This window comes from Zalophus californianus, chromosome 3 (genome assembly GCF_009762305.2).
Source record: "Zalophus californianus isolate mZalCal1 chromosome 3, mZalCal1.pri.v2, whole genome shotgun sequence".
In the NCBI taxonomy this organism is placed as follows: domain Eukaryota; kingdom Metazoa; phylum Chordata; class Mammalia; order Carnivora; family Otariidae; genus Zalophus; species Zalophus californianus.
In genome coordinates this window covers 38290394-38303756 of record NC_045597.1, presented here as the reverse complement: position 1 = coordinate 38303756, position 13363 = coordinate 38290394, and the positions used below count along the sequence as shown (strand labels likewise).

Below are 13363 nucleotides of genomic sequence, written 5' to 3'. Positions count from 1 at the left end.
AGAAGAAGAAGATAGCAGGAGGGGAAGAATGAAGGGGGATAAATCGGAGGGGGAGACAAACCATTAGAGACGATGGACTCTGGAAAACAAACTGGGGGTTCTGGAGGGGAGGGGGGTGGGGGGGTTGGGTTAGCCTGGTGATGGCTATTAAAGAGGGCACGTTCTGCGTAGAGCACTGGGTGTTATGCACAAACAATGAATCATAGAACACTACATCAAAAACTAATGATGTAATGTATGGTGATTAACATAACAATAAAAAATAAAGAAAAAAACAAAAACACAAACAAACAAAGACTGGGGTGGCAGGTATTGGGAATAATATTCATTTAGCCTTCTGAGCTTTCTGGGCAGACTTGGTGACCTTGCCAGCTCCAGCTGCCTTCTTGTCCACTGCTTTGATGACACCCACAGCAACCGTCTGTCTCATGTCAGGAACAGCAAAACGGCCCAGAGGAGGATAGTCAGAGAAGCTCTCAACACACACAGGCTTGCCAGGAACCATATCAACAATGGCAGCATCACCAGATTTCAAGAACTTGGGACCATCTTCCAGCTTTTTTCCAGAACGATGATCTATCTTCCTTTTCAGCTCAGCAAACTTGCAAGCAATGTGCTCTGTGTGACAATCCAGCACAGGTGCATATCCAGCACTGATTTGGCCTGGATGGTTCCGGATAATCACCTGAGCTGTGAAGCCAGCTGCTTCCATTGGTGGGTCATTTTTGCTGTCACCAGCCACATTGCCATGATGAACATCTTTGACAGATACTTTCTTGACATTGAAGCCCACACTGTGTCCAGGAAGAGCTTCACTCAAAGCTTCATGGTGCATTTCAACAGACTTTACTTCAGTTGTAACATTGACTGGAGCAAAGGTGACCACCATGCCAGCTTTAAGAATATCAGTCTCCACTCGGCCCACTGGGACAGTACCAATACCACCAATTTTGTAGACATCCTGGAGAGGCAGACGCAAGGGCTTGTCAGTTGGATGAGTTGGTGGCAGGATGCAATCCAGAGCTTCAAGCAGTGTGGTTCCACTGGCATTCCCATCTTTATGGGTGACTTTCGATCCCTTGAACCAAGGCATGTCAGCACTTGGCTCCAGCATGTTGTGGCCATTCCAACCAGAAATTGGCACAAATGCTACTGTGTCAGGGTTGTAGCCAATTTTCTTAATGTAGGTGCTGACTTCCTTAATGATTCCCTCGTATCTCTTCTGGCTGTAGGGTGGCTCAGTGGAATCCATCTTGTTAACACGAATGATTAGTTGTTTTACACCCAGTGTGTAAGCCAGAAGGGCATGCTCATGGGTCTGCCCATTCTTGGAGATACCGGCTTCAAATTCACCAACACCAGCAGCAACAATCAGGACAGCACAGTCAGCCTGAGATGTGTATGTACTCATGTTCTTGATAAAGCCTCTGTGTCCTGGGGCATCAGTGATGGTCACATAATCCTTGCAGGTCTCGAATTTCCACAGGGAGATATCAATGGTGATACCACGTTCACGTTCAACTTTCAGTTTATCCAAGACTCAGGCATACTTGAAGGAGCCATTTCCCATCTCAGCAGCCTCCTTCTCAAATTTTTCGATAGTTCTTTTGTTGATCCCACCATATTTGTAGATCAGATGACCAGTAGTGGTAGACTTGCCCAAATCTATGTGCCCAATGACGACAATGTTGATGTGAGTCTTTTCCTTTCCCATTTTGGTTTAGGTTTAGTGGTGGTTTTCATGACACCTGTGTTCTGGCGGCAAACCCGATGCGAAAAAGCCACCTCAAGATATTTTAAAGAATTGTTTACTCTTTCATTTAATTTTTTTTTAATTTTAAAGTTTTATTTATTTGAGAGAGAGAGAAAGAGAGAACACATGCACCTGGGGGCGGTGGAGGGGCAAAGGGAGGAGAGAGAAAACCTCAAGCAGACTCCCTGCTGACCAAGAAGTCTGACACAAGGCTCAAACTCAAGATGCTGAGATCACGACCTGAGTCAAAATCAAGAGTTAGTTAGCCAGTTAAGTGGCTGAGCCACCCAGGTACCCCAAGAACTGCTACTCTTTTATAAGAAAATAATGTTTGTATTTCTTTGTATATAGTGTTATATACACATCCTGAAAGCTTGCTTTCATTAATACTCAAAATATTTGTAGCGACTGATCCCATAAAAACATCCAAACACTTCACTGTGGAAGGAGATACAAACACTTCCAATAATAATTTATTTAGGATTTGAATTTAGTAATATGCTGGGCAAGGAAGAGTTTTGACTCTCTGAAGAGAGTTCAGTGAGTCTCCTCAACTCTGAAGTAGAACACTGTCATATAGAATAAGGCAGAAATACTTCCCACTTATGATAGAGTTGTAAAGGCATTTACTGATTGTTTATAGAAGGAAACTGGAAATCTATCTTGCTTATTATTATCACAGTGTGATGCTGTTTTAGCAGGCATCAGATGAGGCTCACTTCTTAAAAAGGTCTGAAATGTTAAGACTTGAGTTGGATTGGGGTCATGGAGGAGTCAGACCCATGCATATGCACATGTGAAAAACTGAACAGAGATCTCCTTTATCATTACTTATACTCATTTAGCATCCTATAATCTAAAGGATAAAAACCCCAAGGATGTATTTCAAGATGTTATTTGGTTCAGTAACTGTTGGTCTAGTCAACAATTTTTGTTGTTATTATTTTCTGTTTTTCTGTTTTTATTTGATTTTTGGCTATAGTAAATTGGTTGCAGTTACTCCATCCCTGGTATGCTGTAGACACCTAAATGCCTTTGCACATATTATTTCCTTTGCCTTTCAATCAGTGTTAATAAATATCTATTAACAATGTGTATTTAGGGCGCCTGGGTGGCTCAGTCATTAAGCATCTGCCTTCGGCTCAGGTCATGATCCCAGGGTCCTGGAATCGAGCCCCACATCGGGATCCCTGCTCAGTGGGAAGCCTGCTTCTCCCTCTCCCACTCCCCCTGCTTGTGTTCCTGCTCTCGCTGTGTCTCGCTGTCAAATAAATAAATAAAATCTTTAAAAAAATAAAAAAAACAATGTGTATTTAATAGGTATTTATTATACATTATTTATGTGCTAAGAAATAGGATATATAATGGTGAACTAAAAATAATGACAAGATTTATTCATTCAATATGTATTTTGAATATCTACTTTGTGCTAGGCATTGTGCTATGAAGTAAAGATAGTATGATGAGCTAAACATAAATTACCACCATCATAGTGTTGAAGGAAACCAGAATGTCAGCCCTACACATGTCTTTTTGCACATAAAAATTATTTTGAGCTGAAGGTAAGTAAAAGGGAGCATATTCAGAGTTTTCTCTGCCATCCATGTCCTCTTCTGCTTCAACCCAGAAATAAATTCTTCTTTCACTAGCGACAAACTCTTTATCAGCCAAGAGATGACACCAGAGGAATCTCAAACTAAACTTACTCCATTAGTTTCCTCTCATATATTTTCCTTACAGCAGTTTGCCACCCTTGGAAGCCTAAAACTGCTTTCCTTTGTTCTATTTTTTCTCTACAATTTATTTTTCTTTGTTGAAGATGCCATGTAAGCAAGAGTTGTATGTGACCCATTTGAGTTACTTTTCATTGAGGTTTCCCCCATATGATGTGTGATGCATGTTAATGAACTGTTTTTCTCTTGTTAATCTATCTTTTTATTAAAGAATCCCCGCTGAAAGCTACAATGTTTTAGCAGTAAAATTTTGTCTCACCTAAATATTTACATTCAAGTGGAAGTTTCAAAACTAAATGATGTAAGATAAGTCTTGTTAGGAGTATCAAAGCAAAAACTGCACTGGGCAAATTTAAACAAGGAAGGGAGATTTTTTTCAAGGGTATCATAATAGGGGAAGTAGGCCAAAACTAATATGAACTCAATTTTACTGAAACAAAGGGTGAGAGAATTTTCAAGGGTTGGAATGAACTAGTGAAAAAGTACTAGAAGATGTTTGAAAGGAGGCTGATCAAAGATATATGTGGAATACATTGAATTATTACCTGAGTTTGCAGATATTTTTCTCTGTGATTAGGCTATCTGTGTTTGCTAACTGGCTGCCATGGAAATAAGGCTCCTATCAACTTCACAGAGACTAAGAGATAGAAGTACTATCTTTCTTGAAAGGGATGTCTCCTATGTGTGTGAGAAAGATATTCCTGGGTTGTAAGTTTTCAAGAGACTTTTTCAAAGAGACTAACATGAATCTCAAAGGGGCACAGAAAGAATTCACAATTATATGTTTTCTAAATAAAATATTTTAAGAAAAGAGAGGTCTGGGGCTAGAAAGAGGAAGAAGCCTGTCTAACGTTCAGTCAAGCTGAGGTTAGTGTGAAGGCCATCTTGGTCAAGAGAAAGCAAGCAGGAGAGAGTAATGGAGAACAACTAGTCAAGAAAGAATTTTAAAGAGATGACTGAGGAGGTGAAATTGAGCAGTGGCAAAGAGATGAGTATTCTAGAAGTATTCCACAGAGGGGCCAAAGTTTCTTGGCAGGGAGAAAAGAAAAAAAAAAAAATTTCCTTAATGTTCCCCTTTTAACTCCCATTCTCAACATTGTCCTAACACAGCTGGAAAAATTAAGTAGTTTCTCTAGTTTTCTCTTTTATATCCTGGGACTAGAGGACAGCCCTGATCATAAATACTTGATTTCTATTCCCTAGCTCTTCAGCTCTGTAAGATGGCTCCATACTGAAATATATCAAAACATAAGGCTAACTATCACCACAGTTATTTAACATAGTACTTGTAGTCCTAGACACAGCAATCAGACAACAAAAATAAATAAAAGGCATCCAAATGAGGAAGAAAGAAGTCAAACTTTCAGTATCTGCAGATGACATGATCCTCTATATAGAAAACCCAAAAGACTCCACCAAAAAAACTGCCAGAACTGATATAGGAATTCAATAAAGTTGTAGGATACAAAATCAATGTACAGAAATCTGTTGCACTTTTATACACCAGTAATGAAGCTGCAGAAAGAGAAATCAAGGAATTGATCCCATTTTCAACTGCACCAAAACCAATAAGATACCTAGGAATAAACTTAACCAAGAGGTAAAAGATCTGTACTTTACAAGCTATAAAACACTGATGAAAGAAACTGAAGATGACACAAAGAAATGGAAAAACATTTCATGCTTATGGATTGGAAGGACAAATATTGTTAAAATGTCTATATTACCCAAAGCAATGTACACATTTAAAGCAATCCCTATCAAAATACCACCAACATTTTTCACAGAGTGAGATGGCATAGGCTTGCAGGCCCCTTGCGAGCCAGGGTCATTCAAGGACTGCAGTGAGAGTTAGGAAAGCCAGGCAGACCTGAGCAAGGAGGAGAAAATGTTCTCTTCCCCTTATCTCATGTTGCAAGTTCTGAATGCCTGGATCTGCGAGAAGTGGCTCTTGCCTAGATTAGAGGCGTCCCTCCTTAGGACAAGAACATACTGTTCCTTGAAGAAGGGTGGCTGGGAGAATTCTTTAACTTTGTAAACATAGAGCAAAAGTCTTGTGTATCTTTCTTCAAGGATGTTAGTTTAATCCCATAATGTACTGAAAGTACACATTGTTATGCTTACCTGATTGCTACAAGTATATTACTGCGTGGGAAATAAACGACAGCATGCAGTTGCAAGTGCTGCCTTTGCTCTGCATCCCCTGTGTCCCAGTGATTTCGCGACCCTTACCCAGGGACCCCAACGCACTAGACGTTGACAATTGGTGCCCGAACAGGGACCCTGAAGGACGTTCAGGAAGGGTGAGTAACTTAAAATAACAGGGTTATGGGACAAGAAACTTCTACTCCTTATGTTCGAATGCTGAAGCATTCACTTGCTGTCTATGGCATCACTGTTAAGGTTTTTCAGTGGGTTATGGCTATGGCGGAGGGATCTAAGAAGTCCTCTAAAAAGCCCTCCGCTCCGCCTCTGCCACCCGCACCAGTTCTCTCTCCTAAAAATCCTTTCCTTTCTGCTGCTTTGGCTGAGCTTGATGCGCTAGAAGATAGCGATAATGAGAGCGAGGCTGATAATTCTGTCTTTGCTTTTCCTGTTATTAGGCCTCCCCCGGTCCAGGGAGTAGCACAAGCACCATATTATGAAGGTATCGGAATAGAGGATATCGGTCGCTTGAAAAAGGCAGTGTCTTTATATGGACCACAGTCACATTATGTGAAGGAGCTACTTAATGGATTAGCTCGACATTATAATAATTTCTCTCCTGAAGATTGGAGGGTCCTTTGTAGAGCCCTTCTGAAAGAGCCTGATTATCTGCAATGGCAGATGTGGTTTTCTGAACTTTGTATGGATCGGGCTCGCCAGAATGCATTAAGTCCTAATCCTCGTATACAGGTTATAACTTATCAAATGTTGGCAGGGATAGGTCAATATTCTGATATTGCTGCTCAGGTTAATACCCCTGAAGAAATTCATGAGCAATTGCGGGAGATTAGTATGGAGGCATGGGAACGTATTCGGCCAGCAGGGGAGCACTATGGGTCATGGACTAAGGTTATTCAAAAGACTAACGAAACTTATGTTGAGTTCTTTTTTTTTTTTTTTTTTTTTTTTTTTTTTTTTTTTTAAAGATTTTATTTATTTATTTGAGAGAGAGAGAGAATGAGAGATAGAAAGCACGAGAGGGGAGAGGGTCAGAGGGAGAAGCAGACTCCCTGCTGAGCAGGGAGCCCGATGCGGGACTCGATCCCGGGACTCCAGGATCACGACCTGAGCCGAAGGCAGTCGCTTAACCAACTGAGCCACCCAGGCGCCCTTATGTTGAGTTCTTATCACGATTAAAACTGACTTTGGAAAGAACTGTTATTGGAGAAGAAGCTAAACAACAATTGTTGAAGTTGCTAGCATATGAGAATGCTAACGAGGATTGTAAGAGAGTTATATTACCTATTAAGGATACAGGAGACATTAATACCTTCATGAAGGCCTGTAAGGATGTAACATCAGAAAGTCGAAAGATGCAGTTGTTTGCTGAAACCATGGCCACTACTTGGCATTCCCTACAATCTAAGCAGTTAGATAACATGAAGTGTTTTGGTTGTGGCCAAATAGGACACCTAAAAAGAAATTGTAGAGGAAAAAATCAAATCTGCCTTCTTGACCCGAATTGATCCCTCCTTGCCTCTAAAATTGTATATTCTTCATACATGGCAATATCCCACGGCTATATTAGGTCAAAATGAGTTACCCATTGAATGGATCTATACTAAACATCATTTTTCAAAAAATATTACGCCCTATGGTACTCAAATAGCATATCTGATAGAACAAGCTCGAGATAGGGCTATAACCATAACTGGTTGTGATATTATGGACATTATTATCCCCTGTCCAAGGATCAATTTTCATTTTTGTTACAAAATATGGAAGAACTACAAATTGCTCTTGCGGGGTATGTTGGTCAAATTAATTATCATTTTCCCAAAGGAAAGTTATGGGACTGTTTTCGCAAACAAGAGTTTGTTATTCAGGATATCATCAGTGATCAGCCCTTAATTGATGCACCCACGGTCTTTACCGATGGCTCCAAAACTAAAAGTGCTTACTGGACCCCTACTAAATATTGGGTTCAATATACAGACTTTAATTCAGTCCAGCAAAATGAATTGTTTGCCATTGCTCAGGTGTTAAAAGATTTTTCCTCTGCTGTAAATATCATCGCTGATTCTGCTTATGCTGTAGGAGTCCTTAAAAATATATGCACTGCTGTTGTGCATTCACATAAGTCCAGCTTACTTGGCCTATTTTTACTCTTACAAACCTTGCTAAGGAATCGGAATGCCCGTATTTATGTGACTCATATTCGTTCCCATACTAATCTTCCTGGTTCATTGACACATGGTAATGCTCAAGTGGACGCTTTGGTGTCCTTTGTATCTGCGGAGGAGGAACATAATTTACTTCACACCAATGCAGGAAGGTTACATGTTCAATATAAAATTCCATACCGTCAAGCAAAATCTATCGTGAAGCAATGTCCAATCTGTAGACCTTTACATCTGCGCACTATAAAAGCTGGGGTAAACCCCCGAGGACAGGCTATTGTGGAACGTGCGCATAGTACTTTAAAGTTGCAAATTAAAAAATTAAAAAGAAGGAAAAAGGATCATATATTATCATTTACTCAATCTAATGCACGTTCTATTTTGATACAGGCACTATTTACACTGAATTTCTTGAATCTTCCGCAAGGAGATATTCTTTCCCGAGCAGAAAAGCATTTCATAGAGGGAGAGGCTGCTCCTCCTCCATTAAATGAAAAAATATGGTTCAAACCGGCTGCAGATGCGGAGTGGCAACCAGGGCTATTACTTTATAGAGGGAAGGGTTATGCTTATGTCTCCACAGAGGATGGACGGACCTGTTTCTGGCTCCCCGCGAGATGGATCCGGTCGAGGACCAATTCGCACAGCACTGTATCCCGCCAGACGACGGATGGGGAACCCGGACCAAGAGGATGCCGCCGCAGAACAACTGGAGTGAGCCAATGGTAAATCATCAATTGATGGCCTGGAGAGATGGCGGCATTGCAGACCCTCGCATAGCACATCAGAAATTTCCTGATCATATTCAAACGCACTTATGGAAAATTGCAGCTGCGCTTAAGACTGTTCGAATGTACAATGGAACTTTTTCTGGCACAGCGAACTCTGCGTCAACTTATAACTTCACTATTTCTAAAGAAATGAATGTAACTGCTTGTGTACCTTTGCCATATCTATTTCTGGTTGGGAATTTTAGTTTCGATAATGGAATTAACTGTGCTAAATGTCGATTATACTCTTGTGTTAATAGTTCTATAGAATTTGAGCCAGGATATTCTCTTATGATTTTGCAACAACGTTCTCACATTTGGCTTCCGGTAAATCTAGAACGACCATGGGCTCAAAATCCCGTGGACGCCTTAGTTTTAGAATTCTTCAAAAAGATGTTAAAACGTACTAAACGCTTTGTCGGCATTATTGTGGCAATTATTTTAAGTTTAATCACAGTTACCACATTAGCCGCAGTGTCAGGCGTAGCATTACATACATCTTTACAAACCAAACATTTTGTGGAAAATTGGCACCGTGACTCTCGGGATCTTTGGCTTTCACAAACTATGATTGATACTCGCTTGCAAACACAAATAGATGTCCTTAGGCAGACAGTGGGCTGGTTAGGGAAGAAGGTATTGACACTAGAGAGACAGATTTGGCTGCGTTGCGATTGGAATTCTACAACTTTTTGTGTTACCAACCTAAAATATAATGAGTCACAGCATGATTGGAGCGTTATCCAAAGATACTTAGAAGGTAACTCGTCAGCAACTGACATGATCAATAATTTGCACACAAACATTCAGGAGATATTTGGTAGACCATTTGAGACTGAAGATGCTGCCACTCTGGCAGACTTGTTCCTTAAACAACTTGAGGGATTAGACCCAAAAGGTATCATTCAGAGTTTGGGGCATACTGCTGGAGGAATGGGTATTATACTCCTAGTTGTTATCTTATGCTTCACGCTGTTGCATTTCTGTTATATAAAACCGTCTCAGAATTCTATGTCCACCCTTTGGAAAGCACTTTTGCTGAAACAAAAGAAAAAAGGGGGAAATGAGATGGCATAGGCTTGCAGGCCCCTTGCGAGCCAGGGTCATTCAAGGACTGCAGTGAAAGTTAGGAAAACCAGGCAGACCTGAGCAAGGAGGAGAAAATGTTCTCTTCCCCTTATCTCATGTTGCAAGTTCTGAATGCCTGGATCTGCAAGAAGTGGCTCTTGCCTAGATTAGAGGCGTCCCTCCTTAGGACAAGAACATACTGTTCCTTGAAGAAGGGTGGCTGGGAGAATTCTTTAACTTTGTAAACATAGAGCAAAATTCTTGTGTATCTTTCTTCAAGGATGTTAGTTTAATCCCATAATGTACTGAAAGTACACATTGTTATGATTATCTGATTTCTACAAGTATATTACTGCGTGGGAAATAAACGACAGCATGCAGTTGCAAGTGCTGCCTTTGCTCTGCATCCCCTGTGTCCCGGTGATTTCGCGACCCTTACCCAGGGACCCCAACGCACTAGACGTTGACAACAGAGCTAGCACAAACAATCTCCTAACATTTGTATGGAACCACAAAAGACCCCAAATAGCCAAAGAAATCCTGAAAAAGAAAAGCAAAGCTTGAGGCATCACAATTCTGGACTTAAGCTATATTACAAAGCTGTAGTAATCAAGACAGTATAGAAAACCAGAATAGAAAACCCAGAAATGGACCCACAACTATAGGGTCAATTAATCTTTGACAAAGCAGGATAGAATATCCAATGGAAAAAAAGATAGACTTTTCAACAAATGGTGTAGGGAAAACTGGATAGCAACACACAAAAGAATGAAACTGGACAACTTTCCTACACCATACGCAAAAATAAATTAAAAATGAATTAAAGACCTATATCTGAGACAGGAAATGATTAAAATCTTAGAGGAGAAGATAGGCAGTAACCTCTCTGACATCAGCTGTGGCGAATTCTTACTAGATATATCTCCTCAGGCAAGGGAAACAAAAGCGAAAATAAACTATTGAGTTCAACAAAATAAAAAGCTTCTGCACAACGAGGGAAACAATCAACAAAACTAAAATGCAACCTATGAAATGGGAGAGGATATTTGCAAATTACATATCTGATAAATGGCTAGTATCCAAAATCTATAAAGAATTTATCAAACTCAACACCCAAAAAACAAATAATCCAGTTAAAAAATAGGCAGAAGATAAACAGACATTCTTCCAAAGAAGACATCCAGATGGCCAACAGACACATGAACAGATGCTCAACCTCATTCATCATCAGGGTAATACAAATAAAAACTCGAATGAGATACCACCTCATACCTATCAAAATGGCTAGAATTAACCACACAAGAAAGAGCAGATGTTGGCAAGGATGCAGAGAAAGGGGAACCCTGTTGCACTGTTGGTGGGAATGCAAACTGGTGTAACCACTCTAGAAATGGAGGGTCCTCAGGAAGTTAAAAATAGAACTACCCTATGATCCAGCAATTGCACTACTAGGTCTTTACCCAAAGTATACAAAAATACCAATTTGCAGGGATACATGAACTCCAATGTTTATAGCAGCATTATCAACAATAGTCAAATTATGGAAAGAGCCCAAATGTCCATCAACTGATAAATGGATGAAAAATAGGTGATATAATAGTGGAATATTACTCAGCCACCAAAAAGAATGAAATCTTGCCATTTGCAATGTTATGGATGGAGCTAGAGAGTATCATCCTAAGTGAAATAAGTCAGTCAGAGAAATACAAATACCATATGATTTCACTCATATGTGGAATTTAAGAAACAAAACAACTAGACATGGGTGGTGGGGGTGGCGGGGAAGAGAGGCAAACCAAGAAATAGACATAACTACAGAGAACAAACTGATGGTTACTGGAGGGGAAGTGGGCAAAGAGGATGAGTTAAATAGGTGATGCGGATTAAGGAGTGTACTTGTGATAAGCACTGGTGTTGTATGTAAGTGTTGAGTCACTAAATTCTACACTTGAAACTAATATTACACTGCATGTTAACTGACAGGAATTTAAATAAAAACTTAAAAACAAACAATCCAACCCAAACCAACCCAAACCAACCAACCAACCAACAAACAAAAACACAAGGCTGTGGGAGAGTAAAGGGAAAGGACTATATACATTTCTTATAGGAAAGAAATGTTCTTTTATGTGTTTCACCCACTGTGTTGCCTTTCACAAGGACATAAAGTTAACTGTTAATGTCTTTAACCATTGTTACTATTTATAACTGTTTAATCTACAGTGTCTTTAACTTACATTCAGTACAATTATTTCTGCAAAAATATTAGAATGCAATTCCATACTGCCATACATTTTTATTGCTCTTATACATTTCCAGTGATTGACAATTATATTCATAATAAATCTTGCCTCCTCAGCCATCTCCTTATAGTAGGCTAAAAACTCCAAATCAGAACATGGATCACCCTGCCTGATTGAAAATGTAAACTGATTCATAGAATTCTTTTTCCATCTCAGAAGTATTGTTTTTTTAATCAGAACTCTTTTAATCATAGAATTTTTTAGACAATGAATAGATCATTATAATAGTGATGATCTATTCCAAACAACTGCTAACAAAGTGCTACCAAGTAGAGGTCCACTAGGTCCTTTTTTAACAAATAAATAAGCTTCATTAACATTTAATTTGTACATTAATAAGAATGAGATACTTGAATATTCTCTCAGGTATGTTAAATATTTCTCATGACATTTTATTTCCTTATTATTAAAATGGTTTCTTTTTTTATACAAAACTAAGGGGGGGAAAGTAAACTCCAGTCACAAAATTCCAATGCAGTGAGTTTTATTATTACTCCCTCTCCCTCATAAACACCACACAGTGATTTTTCAAAAACGGGCTTTTAGACTAGCTGGATTTATAAAGTTGAATGCTTTATAAATAACCTGGATAAAGAATGGAAAAATTTCATAAGGAGTAATCATACAAATTAGTTTATATGATTACTGCTCAGTTTGAATAGTAATAATTTTAGGGAAAAAAGTAATATCTGTCTCTCATAGTCATATTTTTACTGCAACAGATATGTACTTTTATCTTTCAATAAAGTAAAAATTTTAAATTTAAGCAAAATCCTGATTAGGGTGAAAGTGCATAGTATGGACAGCAACTGATTGAGAAGTCCTTAATTGTTCTATTTTTTTTTTAAGAAACTAGATTAATGAAAATTAGTTATGGTACAACATAAATTAATGAAGCCTTATTCTGATGTGAGTTAACTGTTTGTTTTCTTTAAAATTTTGCTACTAGTATGTGATCAGAAAAAAGAATCTGATATTATAAAATTCCTTGTTTAAAACTATCTTTAATTATACTATAATTTAAACACAGAAATAATTTCCTATGAAATGGAAATTGTTCTTCACTAAAAAATGAAGAGCTATAAAATTAACATTAGCTGGGCGCCTGGGTGGCTCAGTTGGTTAAAGGACTGCCTTTGGCTCAGGTCATGATCCTGGAGTCCCGGGATCTAGTCCCGCATCGGGCTCCCTGCTCGGCGGGGAGTCTGCTTCTGCCTCTGACCCTCCCCCCTCTCATGTACTCTCTCTCTCTCTCATTCTCACTCTCTCAAAATAAATAATAAATAAATCTTTAAAAAAATAATAAAAAATAAAAAAAATTAACATTAGCCAACATTATTTAAACACTGAGAATGATTTTTACAATTTAATAATTTGTTAATTTTAGTTCACATTTTTAAATAAGTAAATG

At 38.9% G+C, this 13363-nt stretch overlaps 1 protein-coding gene and 1 pseudogene across 1 annotated transcript; one reads left to right on the top strand and one right to left on the bottom strand.

Annotated features, from left to right (window-relative positions):
* Nucleotides 1–325: 325 nt before the first annotated feature.
* Nucleotides 326–1714, bottom strand: LOC113920903 (annotated as a pseudogene).
* Nucleotides 1715–5579: 3865 nt separating this feature from the next.
* LOC113919229 (endogenous retrovirus group K member 13-1 Env polyprotein-like) lies at nt 5580–10055 on the top strand. Its single transcript, XM_027588038.2, has 2 exons — nt 5580–5789; nt 8395–10055. The coding sequence occupies exon 2, from the start codon at nt 8429–8431 to the stop codon at nt 9656–9658; it is 1230 nt and encodes a 409-aa protein (XP_027443839.2). The 5' UTR covers nt 5580–5789; nt 8395–8428; the 3' UTR covers nt 9659–10055.
* The last annotated feature ends 3308 nt before the right edge of the window (nt 10056–13363 follow it).

Excerpts from the sequence above, each read along its gene's own strand:
- LOC113919229 (XM_027588038.2), top strand. The coding sequence starts at position 8,429 with ATGGATCCGGTCGAGGACCAATTCGCACAGCACTGTATCCCGCCAGAC.